This window comes from Dicentrarchus labrax, unplaced genomic scaffold, assembly GCF_905237075.1.
Source record: "Dicentrarchus labrax unplaced genomic scaffold, dlabrax2021, whole genome shotgun sequence".
In the NCBI taxonomy this organism is placed as follows: domain Eukaryota; kingdom Metazoa; phylum Chordata; class Actinopteri; family Moronidae; genus Dicentrarchus; species Dicentrarchus labrax.
In genome coordinates this window covers 28614661-28637179 of record NW_026136713.1, presented here as the reverse complement: position 1 = coordinate 28637179, position 22519 = coordinate 28614661, and the positions used below count along the sequence as shown (strand labels likewise).

The 22519-nt window shown below is 41.2% G+C and overlaps 1 protein-coding gene and 1 long non-coding RNA gene across 3 annotated transcripts in view; both read right to left on the bottom strand.

The window, feature by feature from the left end:
• Nucleotides 1-2373: 2373 nt before the first annotated feature.
• Nucleotides 2374-9827, bottom strand: LOC127375091 (uncharacterized). Its single transcript, XR_007887307.1, has 2 exons — nt 9660-9827; nt 2374-7594 (listed from the first exon to the last, which is right to left on the bottom strand). It is a non-coding gene; the product is annotated as an uncharacterized LOC127375091 (long non-coding RNA).
• Nucleotides 9828-16269: 6442 nt separating this feature from the next.
• Nucleotides 16270-22519, bottom strand: part of ankrd50 (ankyrin repeat domain 50) — a 37264-nt gene continuing 31014 nt past the window's right edge. Inside the window, exons 4-5 of one of the 2 annotated variants that reach the window (XM_051419558.1) lie at nt 18301-21845; nt 16270-17995 (exon numbers count right to left, since the gene is read on the bottom strand). In XM_051419558.1, the coding sequence (XP_051275518.1) occupies nt 18304-21845 (3542 nt within the window). In that variant the 3' untranslated portion in view covers nt 16270-17995; nt 18301-18303. Of the gene's footprint in view, nt 21846-22519 lie in introns of both variants that reach the window. The other variant, XM_051419557.1, reaches the window with a different exon arrangement.

The following is a 22519-nucleotide window of genomic DNA, read 5'->3' as shown; positions in this document are numbered from 1 at the left end:
TATGAGTAAGTAAACAAGAGAAATGAAACATAGTTACACACTGTCATGCTACAACACTCACTTGTCACTAAAAGTAGCCACGCTCTTAATTATGCATAACTTTAAGCATTAGTAGAATTTTAATGGGTAAGTTACATTATGTTTATTTCTGCTGTAAAGTTGGCCATTTTCATTTTTGGAGCCAGCCTCAAGTGGCTGTTTGAGGAACTGCAGCTTTTGGCACTTCTGTGTTGGCTTGATTTTTCAGCTGCTTGGTTACCTCAGACTGAGAGTAGATGTTAATCTCATATGCTTCATTTACGTCATGATATATTTGTTGAATTTGTTTCCATTGCAGTTTGTCAGATTTTCTTTTTATGGATACACCAACAAATGCACCTCCCCTGAAAACCTTTTTGCGATAACTAAATTGTTTTTTTTTTTTCACATTGTCTGCATTTCCACTCAGGATTTTTTATGCGCAAATTGAAAATGTGCATAAAAAGCCAGTGGATGTAAACCCACCACATGTGGGTACAGCATTGTTAGAAGGCAGTTAGAGCTGGGTGATAAGTTAAAGGAAAATACAACCCCACGGTCTCTGCACCCTCTCCATTCTCCCATAGGCATTCAATTGATTCACATCATTTTTATTCTCATCAAACCATTCAATGGCCCCTCGTGTCCTGTATGAAAGCATCTGCATTTGTCATGTTTCTCCACTCATTCATTTGGGTTTTTCCTTTAATTTGTCACCCGTCTCTATGTCCTTTAATGAATTCCTGTGGCAGCACAAGGCTGGTTGTGTGTCCTTGTTGTCTCAAAGGATGCAATATAACCTGCTCATCTCGTTGTACAGTGTGACCTATATTCTCATGCTCCTGCCACTGCCAAATTCGCTCATGCCAGGAAACACAGTGGTAGAGGTGCAATGAATCAAACAAGGACACATTGAGTGACAGACATGAAGCTCCTACACAGGTCATTGAGTTGAATAAATGAGGTAAGTGAGTGATCGAGGTCCAGTGGGTTTTCTGTGCACAGCAAGGGGCCTCCCGATAGACACTATATGTATGGGTAAGCTATGAATGAATGAATATGTGAGTGAGCTGCTTTCTTCACGAGTTACTCTATATTTTGAGAAATAGCACTGAACAGACATTGTAAACAATATATTAATCAAAATGTCCAAAAAAAAAATAGAAATTGAAAATTAAATACCATGGAAATACCATCTATCTCCTAGCATATACAATATATCTCAATAAAAACACATCTGTCTTTACAGCCAAATTTAAATGCGGATTTGAGTTTTGGTTTCAAACAAGAGATGAACAGCAGCTTGTAATTTAGTCCACATTTTCCCACTGAAGGTGTAAATACTGAAATCGCAATTTGGGACATTTATTTCTCTATTCATTGTCTTGTTTTGACATTTCGTTGACCCGTGTCTCATTAAGAATTCTCTGTCGTTCACCATTCATTTGCCCTCCATGCAGGCTGAGCTGTAAATTGCTGCAGGGGCGTTGATGTGCAAGAAGAGCCGGCCGTCTTAATGGGGGACATGAGTGGGTGGTCTGCTCTCTGAGGGCCTTCTGCAGCCCCTTACCTTGCTGTAATGACTCATTCAGTTCAGCTTAGTCACCCCCGCTCTTTGCTGGTTTTTGCATGGTGCTGAAACCTGTTGCAAAATTGCCAAAATGGGCTTTTAGTCTCTTTTCGAAGCCTTTTATCATGAGCTGAAAAGTCGTTAATAACTATCAGGCAGGAAGATTACTACTGCCCCGGAGATGTTCTTGTAGCTGTTTGGTAAAATTACACCAGATTTTTGAAGAAGATGGATTTGATTTTCATGATGGTCATTGGCCTTTAATCTGAGAGCTGGTGTGGTCTGAAAACAGAGGTCCTCTTCAGTAAAGGGGCCAGGGGAGTGAAATTTTCATCTTCCATTGCCCATGCCCTGAATAATTTCTTCCTATTTCCAATCAGTCCCTTCACTTGCTAGTCCTTTCCAGTTGCAGTTTGCAACTTAGGAAGGTCTAAATATGATTGAAAACACATCTCAAATCACCACAGTTGGGTATTTGTTAGGAAACTTCACTCAAACAGGACTTAAGAGTGAATTTATATGTGACTATTTTCAGCTGCCGAATAATAATGCGTTAGTGAGTAGCAGCAGCTGGATGGTGTATGTGTGATCAGCTTAAAATAAACCACCACCCACGTTCATTGTAATGAAGGAACATGTGACCCAGTGCAACAGTATGCTTATTTATGTGTTTTTAAAAAAATAGTATTTGGACAATTATAGAGCTCTTTGGCACAGACGAATATGTTACATCAGACTTTGGATGCACATAAAACAAGTTAGTAGCAGTGGTCTTTTCAATTCAATTCAATTCAATTCAATTTTATTTGTATAGCGCCAATTCATAACAGAAGTTATCTCAGGACACTTTTCAAATAGAGCAGGTCTAGACCGAACTCTTTAACATTAATTACAGAGACCCAACAGTACCACCATGAGCAAGCACTTGGCGACAAGGGCAAGGAAAAACTGCCTGTTAAAAGGCAGAAACCTAGGACAGATCCTCCGGCTCTAGGTGGGTGGTCGTCTGTCTCGACCAGTTGGGGTGAGAGAGAGAGAGAGAGAGAGAGGCAGAGAGAGAGAGAGCGAGAGACAGTTAAAACAATGAGTTGGTTAATTTACACTCTGACAGAAGCCAATTGAGTCTATTAATGATATAAATGCATTACTAAGGCTGTCATTGTCAACATCCACATGAATATTAAAATCACCTACAATAATTACTTTATCTGATTTAAGGACTAAACTTGATAGAAACTCAGATATAAAATCAGAGTACGGTCCAGGAGCACGGTACACTATAACAAATAGAACTGGCTGCAGTGTTTTCCAGTTTGGGTGAGAAAGACTAAGAACAAGGCTTTCAAATGAATTATAATTTAGTTTAGGTTTAGGGTCCATTAAAACGCTCGAATCAAATATGGCTGCCACTCCACCTCCTCGGCCAGTGCCTCGAGGAATGTGAGTATTAATATGACTGGGGGGGGGGTGGATTCATTTAGGCTAACATTTCATGAAGTATCACCAGCTTAGAACTATACTTGTTTAATGTAGTACAGTGGTCATACTGGAAACCTTTGTGGTTAGAAATAAAATCAAAGTTGACTGTTGGTAGAAGATGGGGCATATAAACTGTGGTGACATGCTTTGAAACCCATTCATCCACCCAAAACTCCTGGAGACTTTTTTTTTTTTGCATCAGCTTGAAGTGCATCATGCTCTTTCTGCCTTTGTACGCCCGAAGTACCGTGATTATTTGCAGCACCAGGAGAGGTTGCTTGTCAGGAAATGTAAACATACAGGTCAGTTCACCAGTAAAAACACATATCAGCTTTGGGGGTTATTTCAACTGACATTTCAACTGCCTTCATGGCTTAGACATCAACTGACATTTCAGCTAACAGTTAACTGTCAGCTCAACTACTTTTAGCACTTAAATGTAAACTGAAAAGGAACATTTCAAATGCTTCAGCTGATTTCAACTGCTAGAGGTGCTTCAAACCCTGTCAGTCTTTTAACGTATACTGACACCTCAACTGCTTTAAGTACGCTTCAACTGATTTCAGCTTTTACACTTTAACAGACACTTCAAACCCTTTCAGTGCTACATTGTCAGCTGACACTTCCAGCTGCTTTAGGTGCTTAAACTGCAACTCCCATACAGTAACTCTAATGTTAACGTTTAAAGCCCCCCTCCACTCAACATTTTTTTCAAGAGTTTTTTTTGTTGCTGGAATTATACTTTTCTTCTTGTTCCTATGTTTGAGCTTCACTGTGCAGAATGATGTCTGTGCAGAGTTTGACACTAGAAAAATGTTTTCACATTCATCTGTTGAAAGTGGAAAGTTTCCTGGCCAGGGCCTATGAGCATGATTTGCGACATCACAAACCGTTTGGAAGTCCACCCTGGTCTAATTTGCAACTTGTACTGTGTGATGTAGAAACTTGAAGCCACCAGTGCACATCTACTGTGAATGGACTAAACAGTGAAGTAGGAGACATCTTGTGTCCAGCAGGAAAACTTTAGAAATAAAGAACATTTGCATATTCAGAGATTCTGGAGGTTTTAATGAGGTAGAAGATGAATGTGTAAATTATACTTCTTTTTTTTCAGGAAAAAAACAAAACATATCACACACATTATCATTCCAAGGAAACTATTTGTATGACTTAATACACATTTGGAGGGGATCTTCATTTTAAGTCATTTGAACCTGTTTGCACCTGCTATTAAGCACACTTAAATTTTCTTCCAAAGATGTAGCTTAAAGTCTGCTGTTTGTCATGTGCGTTTCACTGTCACACAGTCCGTCAACTCTGCCGAGTACTTATTGTGTTTCTATGTGACATTCTGGCCTACAGCAGCCAAGACAGAAAGATGTATACTTATTACTGTTGGCAAATAAGGTGTCCCTCATTTTGAATTAAATTAACTGTCAGTCAGATACCCCCTATTTTACTTCACACATAACATGACACTGTTGTTCTAGTAAACACTGTTTACTTAAACAAGCGTACTGATGAAAATAGCAGTGGCTCTTTTAGTGTAACATGCAATTATACAGAGATTTTGTTGGATATGCTGATTGTTTACTGCACTGCATGTTTGAGGGCTACAACAAACGCAGGGTTTAGCAAGGCTTAGCAGTGCACCGGTTAAAGAGTCATCTTTGGTTGAGGAATAAAACATTGTTGAGTTCAGACGCTGCTGTTGAGGTAAACTGATTAGAGTTGATTTGCACTATAGAGTGTGTCCATTCATTTCATTGATTATGAAGCCATAAAGTCTTTTTTTTATATATTAGTGTGTTATATTAATACTTTATTAAAATAAAATGTACCCGTAAGGTGAAGTCATTTTTCTTTGCCTAAAGAAAATCCATTTGGAAAATACACATTCTTCTCTCCATAAAGAAGAGATATAGATTTTAATATTTAACAACTGATTAAATTACTTACATGAGACTTTTATGGAGACAGTGTGCATTCATCTCCCTCACTTGCATTATATCTTGAATGCCAAAACTCAGTTTAATAAAACACCGCCAACAATTTCAGCTTAGAAAGTTTTTTAAGGAATTAATCCTCAAGCTATTTGATAAAGTTATGCAGTGTAGTAATTATAGGTTTGTTTTCTCTCAAGAAAAGCTCAGAGGTATTTCTAGTAACTCAGTAAAATCTACAAAATATGTTCTTCTGCTGGACTTGGGAAAAACAAGAAATAACAATTAAGAAACACATTTATTTGTATAGCAGTTTAAAATACTATATAGCCACTCCTGCAGAGTAAAAACATTTTCAGGCTACTCATTTGGAGCATCCTTCAGTTTTACTACAATGTTCTCTACTACCAATGATACAGAGGCCTGACTTCCATTCCAAGAGACATCTTGCTGTCCTCCTCCAAAGCTCTCTGACCGCACATCATTGGCGTAAACAGATAGGAAATGAAGGCCAGGATCTTGCCTGTAGTTTCATTTATATGTTAATCTGTCTGTGGACCTTGGTAAGGATTTGAGTGATTCCAGCATAAGGTTTGGTAATGCATTCAGCTGGACATATTCTGACAGCAGCGGAAAGCCTATACATCCTTGTAGTCTAGAAGCAATCTATCATTTGCGAGGTTTGGCAGCACGTCGGCTCCCCGGACTCCATAACTGTACCATTTATTTAGAAGACTACCTGTAAAATATCTGTTGAATATAGAGCAGCCACACAGCTGAGGTTAACTTTTGTCATAAATCCAGAAGACGGAGTAGGAATTTGCCTGTGTATGATTGACTGTACTCTCTTTCCATCCAGTTACTTGCAAACTGTAAATGGCAAATGTGGGGAAGAGAGGAGGAAACAAGATTTTTCACAGGCCGCTAATGCAAACGCATGCCTGTTGAAAGCCACGGAAAGAGTGACATGATGGATGGAAGCTACTGTCTGACAGAAAAGGAGAAAAGGCATTGGATTGTGCAGTCTGTTGCATTGAAAATGTAGCATATTTTCAAAAGGTTTCATGGTTAAACACAAACACAGTCCATCATCTACAGTATGATAATCTAGCACTTAATACAAAATTGTCTACTTACTCTACAGAGTTACATTTTGCATTAACTTTTTATTGCTCTTTTATTGTTTGTATTGCTTTATCTGTATTTTTCATGCTGCAGCAAAGATTTCTAATTTTTACATTTTGATAGTCTTCTACATTTATCAATGTATGTACACTTGACTATTAAGCTGCTGGTGCAGCTGGATTGTGCAGCTTGTGTGTACGAACGTTATCATTCATCAGATACTCACATCGGCATCATTATTGTTACAGTTACTGTTCTTGGTGTTGATGACCGTTTAGTCTGCAGCCATGCTAATGCCTTTGTGACACTGTATGTATGTCAACATGCTCACAATGATAATGCAAACACGCTGATGTTTTGCAGGTATAATGTTTACCATATGCACCATCTTAGTTTAGCATGTTAGCACGCTAACATTTGCTCATTAGCATTAAACACAAAGTACATTTGAGGCTAATGGGAATATCAATCGTTTTTCTGGAATTTGGTCACAAACTAAATTTTGACCTGATGATCCTGAGGGGGGACATTGATAAATTATCCTTCAAATATTTAGGGGAGTACTATTTATAAAATCTTGACTGCATATGAAAGCATCCAACAGGGGAGGAACTATTAGATCTCCTCCTGGTGCTCTGATCAGTCCATCCTCCTCCCTCAACACTTTTTCTTGGTCATTCATCGACAGACCCTCCCCTGGCTGGCTGCCGTAGTTCCTAATGAGGTCAGACTCCTGCCTGCTCGGCTGCCCTGATCAGCAGTGTGTGTGTGTGTGTGTGTGTGTGTGTGTGTGTGGGAGAGACGGGGATAAAGCAAGCAAGACAAAGAGAGACTCACAAAAAGACAGAGTGAGTGTGTGTGACTTCGAGGGAGAGAAAGAATGGGATAGAAAATGTGTGAGAGGGTAAGTGTGTGTAGTGTGTGTTCTCTCTGTGCCATACGTATTGACCTGGAATAGGGTTAGTGCTAATGAGGAGAGGGAGAGAGGGTGAGATGTGAGGGAAGTGCAGGGTTGCCAGGTCAGGCGTAATTCACATTGAGGGGAGTCCAGATTTGAAAAGACATGCGCTGGTTGTGCTGAATAGCAGCTACTTTCAGGGTTTGGTGTCACACACAAAAGCTTGGCCAGAGATTTGAATGGTGGTAAGTGAATGTCTCCAGCAAGAACAGACAGCCCAGCCAGAAACCATTACTTACACTGTAGCAACTGTGTAGCAACTTGGAGTTTCAGTTATGCAAATGTGTCCCAGTCCTCACCAGAAAATCGGCTGTATTGATCGCCCGTGAAAGCAGCTTATTACGACCCATGTTTACGTTGATTGTTAGGCGGCGACCTCAAGTGGCCATAGTAATTATGATGAGCCGTGTGAAGAGCAAAGAACTCAGCGTATGGAAGAAACCATGGTGGATGGATGGGTTGGACCCATGACTTTTCACCCAGGAGTTCGGGAGATGTGTCCTGTGTGGAACCAAAAGTCAACACTGAGTTACTTTCAAATTTACGTAACATTACATATGCAACTGACATCACTTGACTTACGTAACATAACATACTTATGTTAAACACAGAACTTTCATAACGCAACAAACTTATTTTAACCCATGATCTTTTCCTAAACCTAACCAAGTATTTGAAGTTACATAATGTTACATGTAAGACTTACATCATGTGACTTACATGACAACACGTGCAATGACAACACGTGCAACATACTTAAGGTCTGGTACGTCTGTTGTCAGTGATCTCCAATATGTCGTTTTGGAAATCACGGGCAACTGACATACCGTTGTTATTCTTAGATCCTTACTAAATGTGGTCCAAAGAAGACTTCAGCCATGTAAGGGTTTCACCAAAGTTGCTACCTCCTGAGGTGACATGGATACACCAGATTTCATGGCAATCACTAGAGGCAATAGAGGTAAAGTCAGGGGTTCAAAGTCAGGTGGATTAATCCTCTGGGGATCCTAAATATCTACAATATTTCATAATCCTCTTTTTGTCTGGTGGTCATGGATGAGTGGGTCAAACACAAGACCACACAGGAGACTGAGGTTTGTGTCCTGTATGAAATCAAAAGTCCTTGTTGACTATTTGTAGACTTAGTTGACTTAATTTTCAGTTTTCAGCTACAATTTGGTTAGGTTTAGGCAGCAAAAGTAATTGGTTAGGTTTAGGAAAAGATTATGGTTGGCTTCACAGGGGATATGGACAGCGGTCTCCTGGGTGAATGTCCTTGCAGAAAGCCTTGAAGGCGAATTTCTTCCACGTGCAAAATGCTGCTAGCGTGGCTAATCTTAGTGGTTGAGTTCAATTTCAACCTTTGGAGCCAAAGAACAACAGTCATTCTGGCAACCCAGTGCTGGTGATGTTCCCTCACAATGTGAGTTCCTTTTATCTCATTGCATCATTGTAGTGTTATATAAGCAAAAATGATATATTTGTCCCAAAGCTACCACCTAGAATCTGATCCCTCAATTTCCAACTATGTAGTGCTGTATACATTGGGAAAACTGATATCCAGTGAGGTCTTGAGACTGCTGATTAACATCTGCTGCAAAAGTCAAATCAGGTCAAATCTGTTAAGCACTCTTGACAAAACAAATTTAAATACTGGCAGAAGCAAGACAGAGCAAACGGATCGCAAAATTGAAGCCAAGAGGGCAGAGTCTGTGCCAGTTTTTTTCACGTGTTCATGTGCAAAACATACTTGAACAGCATCCATTTGTGATATCATGTGGCATCCTAGTTTTAGCCTGCCTTGTTTTTTTAATATTTCTGCCGTGCTCTTAAACTCGGAGAACGTCTTTGTTTCGTCTTCACTGTTCTCCATCTGTCCCCGGGCCCCGTTACACCCAGACTTTGATTCGGTCGACAAATGGTGTGTGTGCAAGAGAAACAGCAGCAGAGCAGGGTTTTGTCCTGAGATGAACTCTGCAGCAGCCGTGGTGAGGGCTGCTCACTGCTGACGGAGGGAAGAAACAGAGGGAGCGAGAGCAGAAGGCAGGGGAGGGCGAAAAACAGACGAAGAGAAAAGAGCGACGGAGAAGGCGGACATGACAAATAAGAGTAAGACAGAGAGAAAAATGAAAAGACGAAAGGGAAAAATGTCACAATAACGGAACAAACAGCACATGAGTGAGTGACGTGAAGAGAGAATGAGCCACAAAGAAGCAGAGTAACAGGAAAACAAGTAAAAAAATTGAATAAAGAGGTCAAAGGGAGGACAAAAAAGCAAAAAAAAAAAACATGCTTAATGGATGGGGGTATGGAAAAGGAAATGACAAAGGAAAGAGATAAATCAAAATACAGAAATAGAGGGTGAGAGAATAAAAACAAGACAGAGAGTGAAAACCAAAGACAGTGAGGAAGAAGAGTGACAGGAAGAAACACAAAGACTGAAAGCAAGTAAAAAAAGACGCGAAAGAAGAAAAATAAAGGAAACGGAGCCAAGACGAGAGACAGAGCCAGGTAGCGAGAGAGAGAGAGAGAGAGAGAGAGAGAGAGAGAGAGAGAGAGAGCAAACCTTTGCCAACACTGTGAAATTTCCTCAACTCCCGGCGATAATAGCTCTGCATAATAAGCCGATTTAGCAGCTCAGTACCAATAAAACACCCAGGTGGTGCTCACTTTTCTCAGCTTGATTCGCAAATGCTGTGCTTCAAGGGAATCTGGTTCTCATTGTTCTGTTTGTGCTGTCCTCATAATGCTCAGCTACAGTAAAACCAGGAAGGACGGTGTGCGTGGGGGGGGGTCAATGATCATTCCAGCTTAGATGAAAATTAACCTGGTAGTGCTGTGTTTATTGATCTGTCTAAGCGTTTGATGCCGTAGGACACAACATGTTGTTCAGATGCTTTACAAAAACTGGCTTTGATAACTTACCTGTAGGTGGTTCAGAAATTAGTTGTAGATTAAGCTGTGCACATCAACTGCGGAGATATATATAATATTAAAATATTGTGTGATGTGATGCAAACATGTCACAAAGGAATATAAGTTTGATAGTGATATGATATATGATGATATGGCAATTTATTTACTCTAACTTTAGCAATCATGGCCGTATTTATGTAGCCATGGCAAAAAAACTTTGAATGGAATTGGCAACTTTAGACTGGCCTTATATGTCTTTGTTAATAACTTTAAAATAACTTTAAATAAAGTTCTATGCAGATGACACTACATTTCTAGTATCTGTCTATGAAGTATCTATTAACTACCAGCCTACAGACATCTTGGAATTAAGATAAGTCTTCTGTGTCAAATGAAATGACAAAAAAAGAGAAAGAAATAGAAATCATTTCACTAAAAAGGTACAAAATAGTTGCTCAAGTTACACTTCTCATTTTTCTTAAGCCAACAAATTCTTATCCTGTGTCCCTGCATTAATTTCTTGTTATATGTGTTTTAAAAATAGTATTGGTATTGGTATATAAAAATCTCTCTTTCCTTCTCCTGAAAAATGTTAGCTAGTGTAGTAATATGATGGAACAGAGGTGTGTCATTTCTACCCTGGCCCTCACTACCTGATCTAAAGACGGAGGTGTGGGTTGAGGCCAGCAGTCATCTTCACCTCTGTATTGCTGTGATTCTTAAGAGACCTGTGCTTTCCGAGGTTCGCCCACTCTTGAGTGATTCAATCAACCAATTTGATCAAATCCCTTTAGGAATGTTACCTCACCCACATATTCTGTTGCACTCTGGAATACTGTATGTCCCATTAGTGAGCTAAAGCTGCTGAGCCTTTTCAATTAAGGCGTTATGTTCAGATTTTTTAGATTGCTGGTGAATAAGACAAAAATATGAAATTGACATTTTTACCCATTGCTCCAAGAAAAACAGCTTACCTTTTATTTACAGTAAAGGAAGAAAAACCAGATTTCATGGTGACTCATCCGTGCTCTGCAGTTTTTTGGAAGTTCCGAGGGTGAAGACAAACCTTGGAAAATGAGCTCTTACTAAGTTTGTACTTCAGCAGGGAATAACAATCAGAATACTATTGCACCTGGCACGCTTGGTTACTCACAATTTTCGTCTGTCATTGGAATATTGCCACAAGCTCAATGTGACCGTTCACTTGTGAACTCTTCATCTTCATCTTTTAAATTTGTTATATACATTATTCAGTTCGCAATGCTGCTTTTTATCTTGGAAGTGCATCTCTTTTTACCGGTTATTATTTTGTACAGTCTAGTACAGAACAGGACACAGCTTGCTCCCTGTGAGTTTCCCCTGTATATATTTAAAACTTTCAATTCTCAGCTGCTTCTTACAGATTCCACTCCCACTCCCACATCATCACTGTTGGGTGCAAAGCTTGTAACTCCAATGGGGGTGAATTAGAGGATTATATGCTCCATGGGTTAGGAAAATTTTCTCACCTCTTGGGCTTATAAAACCTTTAGAAAAACACTGACTGGCTTCAAAACTCGACTGAGTTCAAGCTGTAAACAAAGCTGTCTTTCTAAGTTGTTCAAAAGCTGACATTTTGGAGCTACAAGGGTTGCTTCTGAACGTGACAGAAAGACAGCACAGAGCTATGATACACCGAGCTCTCTGGTTTACAGGGCAGCTGCTTTTGTCCCGCACCAGAATATGTCAGCCTTTGGAGCTCGAGTCCATTTATTGTCCTTGGCTCCAGCCGTAATGATTAATGATGCATAGTATGACGGTGCACTATATCCAACTCCCCCAGTGCTCAAAAGACCGGTGTCTCAGTGTTTTGATGAGACGCAGACATTTTGACTTTAGATTTTACTGTTAGGTGTTTTACTTATCCTGTTCAGTGAAAGTGGAACACCTGCATGCATGTTGGGCCACTGTGTTGAGCTTCAAAGAAGGAAACAGGTTTTCCAGAGAGAGCTGATGAAAGCTTTTCATCCAGGCTCCTTGATGAGAGACTGTAGGGATTATGTAAACAGGCAACAAAGAGGAATACAGTATGTTTAATCTCCCATCCTCCAGCTTTGTTGGCCATGAGTTACTTCATTGTTGCTAAGCGGAGACTGCTTTCATAGCTGCCTGTTTTTAAGAGCAGGCGTTTTTCCAAATTTTGTATTCAACTTCTGCACTGCAACAGATAGAAGGGGATGGTTTGAAAGAAGAAAAATCTTTCTTTTGTAAAAATTTGAATTCATAAAAGTACACTCGCTCCTTTTGATAAATCGGTTTATGAAAGCAGATGAGCACAAGCAGGTCTCTTAAGCCGTTTTTTAAATGCATGGTTCCTGAAGGGCTCATGAATACCCCTGTCCCCACCTGTTGTACTCCACTGACACAATTCCAGACTAGAACAGCCTTGTTTAACTCAAACGCTCTGTGTTTGAACTGTTGCCAGTAAAGAGTATAAAATTCAGTAGGCTGGCTGTCACAACAGCATCTGAAACCAACTTTGTGATTACTGCTTGTTGGCATTGTGGGAGTCTAAAAGTTTATAGGAGCTATAACTGAGATTTATACTGCCCCGAAACACAAAGTGATCATAATGTATCTGCAGCGGGATGATGGGGTTTTTGATCAATACCAATGACTAAATGACTACTTCAGGAGGGTCAGGGATTTCTGGCTTTCAAACTTGCTTCTGAGGTTGTTGGAACTAAAGCAAAAGTTACAAATGCAATTGTGGTTCTCTGAATTATGGCTGATGTCGAGATCATCATTGATTGTTGCCTCTCATGGATGAGAATGGAGGCATGAAGGGATAAAGGCCGTTAGTCAATACGAGATGTGTTTTGGATTTTTAGTACTCATACTGTATGTCACCTGTAGGCCTAGGAAATGGGGGGCAAAATCCACAGTCCTCATTTAATGTAGGAGAAAAACAGAATGTGTGTTTGTTGACATTAGAACAGCTGTAGCGAGAACGGGAGCCAGGAGGAGTAGCGGTAGCCCGCTACACAGTGGAAACTGGCACCGCGTTCAGCGGTAGTTTAGTAATCCACGGTAGTACTGTTGTGTAGGAACCGTGACGTTTTGTCACCGCGAGTACCATGCAACACTAAATGTTTCAATCACAGCCCTACGTTGTATACGCCTCCCTGTAATTCACTCACTCATTAGGCTACTCTGCTCAGGCCGTGACTAGCAGAGACAACCATGTTGCTGCTGATCAGTGTGCTTGCAGCAGCAGGGCATTATAATTCATTACTTGTGTTGTTGTTGTTGTTGTTGTTGTGAATGTACGGCAGGCTGTAGCCAACGATATATAGCACAATTCATTACTTGTGGGAAACGTTTCAAGAGCAACAGGCTTACCTCCAAGCAGCACAGCACAAGGGAGAAGTGGGTGTAATGCGGAAGACGTAGCCAGGTTAAACCAACCAATAGAAACTCTTCTCTCATCCACCAGCGTAGGCCCCAGCCATCAAGTGCAGTTGAATTCGCAAGCAAAACTTTAGAACTTGCAAGCAAAGAGGACTGATTTATAAGCAGAATGGTCGTATGTTTTTACTTACAAACATTAGTTTTGATTGAAGTTGAAGAAATATGTTCAATCATTGCAACCTGCAAAAAATTTTTTTGGATTGGCACTTACTCTTTTTTGCTCTCAAATCTCTTTTTTGGTTTCAAATCTATTCTATTTGATTGAATAATAAAGGAACAAAATTCTCTCCATATAAATGTGGCTATGAATGCATTTAAAGCCTCTCTCAACGTTAGCTGACCTCCAACTGGAACATGAATTTCCATTCAAAAATACTGAAATTGCAGTCGTTTCCCCTTCTGGATTGTCGAGTAATTGCTGTGAGTTCAGGGGGGGAAAGAAAGTCACCTCACAGTTTGAACAACACTCCTACACTGGCAACTCCAGTCAATCTAATTTGAAACCCTGTATGATGAAGGGCTCTGCATGGCTGCCCTTGTGTCATTATAAAAATGGATGGACAGATTTAAATACCCCTTTGTAAAATTTCTCCATGAGTCTGACACTTGGCTGCCTCCTCACCAAATCACTGCTGGCATTGATCTGCAGAAGTTGACTATTTATGCTTGTACGGATGCCAGTTTCCCAGAACAGCAATTAACATTTGGAGAATAAAAATGGCCTGACAAGATGTAGCCTACTCTTAAAAAGTCATGCACTTACTGTATGCTGTGGGAGATGAGTCAATTTTGCAATGCAAATGTATATATTCTAGCATTTTATCCACAGTTGATTGTTATGCCATACAAAAAGATGTATTCATCAAAGTTAATTGATTACTACACTATGAAATTGAGTGTGTGGGGGTGTTTCCTCTGTGTGGTTACAGTGTATAATCAGGAATATGATCGAAAAAGAAAACAAATCTCTCCAGGAAAACAAGCTTTGTAGAGGACATGCTCTTTCTCAGCAATGTTGTGTTTTGTGCTCATTCATTCATACCATCACATGACTGAGGATACATTTGAAAAGGTACCTTTATTGTCAGTTTAGGCCCACTGCACTTCCATTTTCCACCAACTGAAAACTAAATTTCTTCTCTCTGACAGACTGTAGTTATAGTACGCACAAGCTTGTCAAAAAGGCTAATGTATCACCGTCTTGTGACAACATCTGTACTCCGTGATGATGAGCTATACTGAAACACAACATATGTGATCACACAGAGAGTTGGAAGCATGAAGCCAGGCACACAGTCCTGCCCAAGATATCTTTTCAGTGTTTGCATTCTTGTGAAGCTGCTTCTTCCAAAGGCAAGCTGGGAAAAAATGTTCCAAGGACGCACAAATCAACAGAATTTTTTCATTTGATAATTACCTTGAGCCAGTTTAGAGCCACATGTACGCAGATTTCCAGCACAATCAAACAACAGAGCAGCTGATTTCACTTCAAAAAGTGCTAATCAGAAAAATCTTTTGCTAAAGTGTTTTCCTGGAATGAAAACCTGCACGCATATGGCTCTTGATGGCACATAGATGAGGGCCACTGGGTTTAAAGTTGCGTCTGGAATGAGTCGGCCACAACTGTCACCATGTTGTGTATATAGCGTGGGAGCTTGTTAGCACTGTATCCAAAACAAGGGCATGGGTGGAAAAGAACCAGATGTGGCCATTGGCAGATGGTTCACAAGGAGATCCTCCAAGCTTGGACAGTGCATACTACATGACATCAGTACCAGATGGTTTACTCATTAACACCCACCCTCTCAAAACATACAGGAAAGGCTGTGCTCCAAGTCCAAAAATCTTAATACTGCTTTAGCTGCTCTGGCACATTTTTTCATGAAATGTTGGGTGATGGAAATTAAACCTAATTAGTCAATGTGACAACTCTGTCCAGTCCTTAGTCTTTTGGCCAAAAGCTGAAATGCTGCTCATTCAGTTAAATGCAATAGAAACACAGCTGAAGTTGACTTAGAATTTTGCATTCGAATAACATGATTCATAATGACAACCAAGGAATCCAGTTACAGTACCTAATACATAAACTATGTAATTTTGTAAGATTTCATTCAAAGCACTGAGCCATCGCTGTATTTGATCCCTCTTGCAGCTCCTGTTTGTCTGAGGTGAACTGAGTGAACTGGAAGGGAAGGGGGGCGGTGATACTACTTGGCACACTCGTCTGTTCCACTTCAGCTTGATCCATGTGTTGTGATGCCTGCAGTGTCCTGGTTTGGCCCTTCAACATTAAATGACCAACAGTGAGGTAGGTATTAACAGCATAGCCTGTGGTTTTGCAGCCCCAAAACAGGAGAGAAAACACTTGAGTGGATAAAAAAGGCCTCAGGATTCAAAGGAAACAATGAAGCAGGAATGGATACAAGAGAGGAAAAATAATCAGTCACTGCAGATTTGTCAGCTTCTGGAAGTTGCCATTCTCCTTTCAATCATCTGTCTTTCTTTTTGCTGTCCTTTTTATTAGCTATCTTCAAAATGATGCAGAGAAAGTCAATGGAGCATCAGTGCTAAGACAAGCTTTTCCCAGACATATCAATCAGTCGGCCTTGAATTTAGGAATATCTGGCACTTCGACTAGGAAGACGTGAAAAATTGCCTGCAGTAGAACTTCAGATACCAGACATATTAATTTAAATGTCCTCCTGCCTCCATAATGAGAGGGCCTGCTAAAACAATTTATTGCATTCCTCAGTTCTGTTTATTTTTGTTGATATTCAGCCCTATTTACGTGTGAAGAAATGTGCAAACCATTTGTTGTTCAGCAGTAAAGCAAATATGTTTATTAAGCACTTTAATATACATCAGAAAATTCCACTTCATATAATACAGGAATTCTTTTTAAATGAAAGTTGAATGTACATGGTAAGCTATTTACAACCCAATCACTGACAGTCAAATCAAAGATGACAGACAAAACACAGTCAAGACAAACAAGATAACTGCTTAATAATAAGACTATACAGTATGTTCTCCAACACTGTTTCCTAGACCCGATCTTGCCTTGAATCCTTCTATGACCCTTCATGGCATACGATTGAGCTACTGTAGTACTGAAGAGCTGAGAGCTTTCACTAGGGCTTATAAGTGTTTGTGCATGCGATAGGTTTCTACTCCCCCCGATCCCAGTTCTTGGCAAAAAATAGCTCACTGTTGACAATATGAAAAGCCTGCAAAAATATGACAGTCTGTAAACGCTAACGCAGCTCCGCACAGTTCATGAGAAACAGATGTTTCAGTTCCCTCAGCGTCACAGTCGAGCACCTCCTCCCCTCTATCTCCCTTGGGGTTAAGTCCTGTTGAACTGATATGCAGCTTCTCACAGGGAGAAGGTGGGAGACAGTTCGGTTGTTTCAACTTTGGCTTTACAACTCTGCATTTCAAACAATATCATTCACAGCTATGAGTTGTCTTAATGGCTGAACCCTTTTTGAGCCGTTTTGTGTCATGCCCCTGAAAAATCCAGCAGGAATAACTGGAAATTAACCACATGACAAGAAGGAAACAAACTTGCATTGTAGTAGGTTATACATGTAACTCTGCAGACAAATGCATTTCTTTAAATCGCTGCTTTCACTTGAAATCGCTGCACTTAGCACCAAACTTTTGCCGACGGTACACAATGGGTTATTTAAATATTTTTTAAGCACACACAAAATAATCACACACAAGCAACCGAAAAATCCCATAGGGACAAAATGAACTTTTTTTTTTTTTTTTACATTTTCAATGCACCTCCTTTCTTAGATATTTGTAATACACAAACGCACAAAGCCAACAAAACTGGGAGTCCAAAAATAACTGCAGGCAACTTCTGAACACAGCACCATGGTAGAGCGTAATGCAACACAAAATGCAGCAAAAGTGGCTTTTTTCCAAAAATAAATATGCTTGTATATACTCGTGAAGTAAATTGCCATAGCTATTAACATATTACACACAACATAGGTTTAGCACACTGATCAAGGTTAACACAGATTATTTGGGGTCTCTAGAAAGGCAGACTATCAATGCGCTTAAATTCATACCATGGCATCAGTTACTGTTATGTCCTGTGGTTTGTGACAATGTACTCAGTGGTACATTGCTGTCAGTGTGAAAAAGTAGACAGAACAAACATAATATAAAATAATAAAAAAGCATTGGTATGTCTCTCAAACAATTACTCAACAACATGGATGGGATACAAACAAAGTAAATAGAACAAATGCATGTCTGTCATTTTACTCTTTTAAAAGTGCATACACTGTTTATTAAATAGCATAACATTAAATTAAAATGATAGTTTGCATGAATACATGAAGAAGGCTGTAACAGATGTAGGCACATCGATGTATCAGTTCACATAAGCCTTAGGCAGCAGTCAACAATCGTCCCTAGGTATTTTGAGGTCTCCCACTGATGAGAACAATTTTTTTAATGCAGATGAAAACAGTGGCTTTGGCACATTCCCTCCATGATGAATGGCATTCAAGACATCTGAAACGGTATAGGAATGATTTGGGTTAATGTTTCGTTTGGGAGGAAAAAGTCTGCTTATCCAGATGGAGGCATTCTTCATGCAAGTCTGATTAAATCCAACTAATGGTGGTAGTGTTGAGTGTGATCCAGTATCAACTAATAGTCAGTTATTAGCCTCTATATTAGCCACTGTAAATGAACTGACAATCCAAAGGCTTGCCTACGTGCTGTCACCCTTACCTTAATTTCAACTTTTAGACAAATGCTTGATGTATTTCAACAAGAGCACATGCTGGAGGATGATTTTGAAAAGTATCTCTTACCAGCTATAATGGAGTCTCCTTTTTGTAGTTAAACCCAGGGTCTGATCCTTCAATCTGCAGTTTCAGGGCTTGTTTAAGGCTTAGCTCGGTTTCCCCTATGGGATAGTTCTCTAGAACATCCTGGTGGCCTCTGTTCTGTACAGTCCGAGGAACTGATACCCTACTCAGGAAAACCTGATTACCCTGTAGATGATAGTTGGGGTTGGTCATGATGCCATTCCTCCTCTTCTCAGAACAGCTCTGCTGCTGGATAAAGAATTGATCTTGGCTTTGCCCCCTTTCCTGCCGAATTGAACCACCAATCATGATCTTGCAATGGGGATCCTTCACTGCGATGTTTGCTACTGATTTGTTGAGGGCAATCCTCTTGTCAAACTGTGTCATCTCGTACTCCAGAACCTGACCTTGAGTGGATCCACTGTTCTTGCCTTTTTTCTTGTCTCCTAGTGCTCCTTTACCATTTGATGTCCCATTTCCGGTCTTACTTCCCTTTGTTGACTTGAGACTAGGTTTTAACTGAGACCAGTCAAAGTCATTGGATGGAGATGATGGCTGCTGACCAATGGACTTAGTAGTGGAGGAAGGGGACACGATAGACTGTCTGCTCCGGCTGCGAGGCAGTGAGTGCTGTTGGATTTGTTCTGTGAACGTCAGTCCATGAAAACTGTCGATCGGCACAGTCTGTGCTGTGGCTGTGGATGATGTGGTTCTCAAGGAGGAGTTCTTCGAACTCTTGAGGGAATTATTTGAAAGAGAAGATTTCTGTCTATCTACTGTGGAATCAGGAGATTCTGATGGCGAACTGAAAGCATGGACAGGTCCGTTGGGTAGACCACGTCCAGACGACTGCATATCTCCTGCCCCGGTGCTTCCAGAGCTACTTGATTTAATGGTAAGTGACTGCATTTTGCCAGTTACCGCCAATGGGGTTTTTTCTTCCATGGTGTGTACTGGGGAGGGATTGCAGCCATTTAGAGTTGTGGCCCCATACTTTTCCAGAAGTTTTATGATCATTGAATGGCCACCTTTGGCTGCCACTCTCATTGCTGTGCGTCCAAACTGATCAGCGTGGTTGGGGTCAGCGCCATTTTCAAGAAGTATTTGCACAACATCAATGTGACCCTCTTGTGCAGCTATGCCTAGTGCTGTTGCTCCCTGGTTGCATGTATGATCCACATGTGTGCCGTTTTCTATCAAAAACTGCACAACTTTTGTGTGTCCTTGCCATGCAGCAGACTGGAGGGCAGATCGCTTCTCATTGTCACAGGCGTTCACATCAGCATGATAGTTAATCAGCAGCCTCACCATTTCAACATGCCCTTGCCAGCAGGACACGTGGAGGGCTGTTCTGCCCTCAGTGTCACAAGCTTCCACATTTGCTCCATTTTCAAGGAAATACTCTGTCATGGCCAGCTGATTTTCAAGTGCCAATATGTAGAGTGTTGGGCGACCATCTGCGTCTTTGTGATCTATGTCAGCACCATGGCTCAGCAGCAGTTCAACAATGTCCCTGTGGCCTTCTAGTGCAGCCACCCTGAGAGCATTCCTCCCGTCATATCCCCTCTCGTCAATGCATGACTTGTTTTCCAGAAGAATGTGCACACAGTCATAATGTCCCTCTTGTGCAGCTAATATCAGCGGTATTCTACCATCATTATCAACCTCTGTACAACGAGCACCTTGCTCAATAAGGGCATCACACACTTGCCGGTGGCCCTCAAATGAAGCCATGTGTAGCGGGGTCCAGCCTGCATCATCCCTGTGATTCTCGTCCAGACCTCTGTCCAGCAGAGTTCTGACTACCTCCACATTACCCTGAGCAGATGCAATGCTCAGGACAGTCCTTCCCTCACTGTCGATGCTATCAACAGCAGCCCCCCAAAAAAGTAATGTGTTGACAACAGAGGCATGGCCCATTGATGCAGCAGCAAGAAGAGGAGTACGACCATTATTGTCTGTGTGATCCACATCAGCTCCACCTTCCAGAAGCAAATCAACTACATCGACATGTCCTTCATAGCCAGCCACAAGGAGGGGAGTCATGCAGTCTTTATCACAGTGGTCAACCTCTGCTCCCCTGTCAATCAGAAGGCTCACAACAGAAGCATGGCCTTTACTTGCTGGAACACAGAGAGCAGCGACTGAGAGAGCAGTCCTCCCATCCACATCTTCGTGATTAACTTCGGCCCCGTGGTCCAAGAGGTGCTCAACAATCTCTCGATGTCCCATGTATGCTGCAGCAATGAGAGCTGTTCTTCCTTCATTGTCTGCCTTGTTGACCTCAGCCCCATGCTGAAGAAGGTTTAACACTATGTCTTCATGGCCTCCCCAAGCAGCAGCTCTCAAAGCAGTTCTACCATCTGCATCAGCACAGTCCACTTTGGCACCAGCATAAAGCAGAGCAGATACAACCTCTGAGTGTCCACCCCAAGCTGCTGAGCGAAGGGCTGTCCATCCATCATGATCTGTGTGGTTTATGTTGGCCTCACAACCAATTAGACAGTTGACCACCTTGGTATGGCCCTGCCTTGCAGCAAGAGTAAGTGCCGTTTGTCCATGGTTGTCTTCTAGCTCCATGTTTGCCCCTCTTGATATGAGCAAGTTGACCACATCAAGGTTTCCACTGTATGCAGCGTTGGCCAGCAGAGTTCTCCCACTGGAGTCGCACTGATTCACAGATGCCCCATTGTCAAGTAATGTCCGTATTGAGTCCTCTCTTTCCAGGGCCTGTTGTACAATACATGACGCGTGGTCGTCCTCATTGTTTACATGAGCACCAGCTTTGACCAGAAGTTGCAGGACCTCCTGTTCTCTTGGTATAGAGGTGGTCAGAGAGTCTTTAGCAGGAGTTCCATTCCAAACCATCCAAAGAGCAAGATTAAATGGCTCAATCTGCAGATTGGAATTGACAAGGTGCAGTGCAAATTCCTGCACTTCGAGTGGTTTGAGCTGCTTTGCCCGGCAAGTGTAACTCATTGCCAGCATCCTATGTCCCTCTGCTGCATTGCACAAGTACTTCTGGGTGCAATGCTTAACATCCAGTAACCACTCTGCAAAACTGTAGTGGAAAAGGATTTTAGTACTCCCAAGGCCATCAACCAACAACTTGGAGAGAATGTCCATCTTTTTCTGAAATTCTTCCATAGTCAGTGTCATGTTTTTGGTCCAGACTGCATGGTACAGTTCCTTGACCGTGAGTGGCCTGCAAGTGGCCAGGATTACATTAAGGATGGGCTGGACTTTGGCAAACTGTTTTCTGACAAATAGCCTCTGGCAGAGCCACAGGTAGAGGCCATTGAGAGTGCCAGGGATGTCACGTATCTCGCGAAGCATGATAAAGTTCTCCACCACGCCATCCAGCACACGCTCCAGGTAGAGGAAGCAGCCACTGCTTTTGATGTGGAGTTGGTTGAGCATCTCGGCTGTCTCCTTGGTCAGGTGCTGCCTCAGGGCCTCCTCCTGGTCCAGCCTGTGGAGGATGTACTGCTGCACATCCTTGACAATGTAGGCCTTGCGCAGATCATCGAGGCTGATTTTGCGGAATCCTGAAAGAAAATAAAATGGGCATTAGAGGTGTCTGGTGATAAATGGATAATATATAAAGGGGATCTAGGATTAAAAAGTTTATCCAAATGAACCTGGCAAGTATATAAACAATCTGAAAAAATGTAAAGGATGAATGGCAGTGGTTGTAAAAATCATAGCTGACGATGAGTAGTGTTATTTTCCCACAGTACCCCTTGAGTAATTATCTTAAGTCTGACCTTGAGATCATACCCAGTACTTATTCACTGATCTTGTACCTTTGGATAATTAGGTTAAGCCAACCTTTAGTTTCCTAAGGCATAGGATAATTAACAGTAAAGCCATGTTGTTAAAGAAAGCCCTTTCTGAGGAATTGAGAGCATAACCTCTCTGTCTGCTGGAAGCAGACATGAGCAGCAGGAGTTCACTATCAGTTTAAGGAAAACAAAATCCTGGAAATTATTGCACTATATTGTGTCTGATGCCGAACCAAATTCAGCTGTAATAATTCAAATTCAAATGTGTCTGTGTGTTTGAAGATAACAGCAATAGCAATCATTTCAGTAAACTGAAATAATGAATGCCTTATACTAAAACATACATGTGCTGTTGCCTATCCATGTACCGCAACAACTGGATAAATACTCATCAAAACAAAAACAAAAAACAAAAAAGCATCTGTCTTGGCATAAAG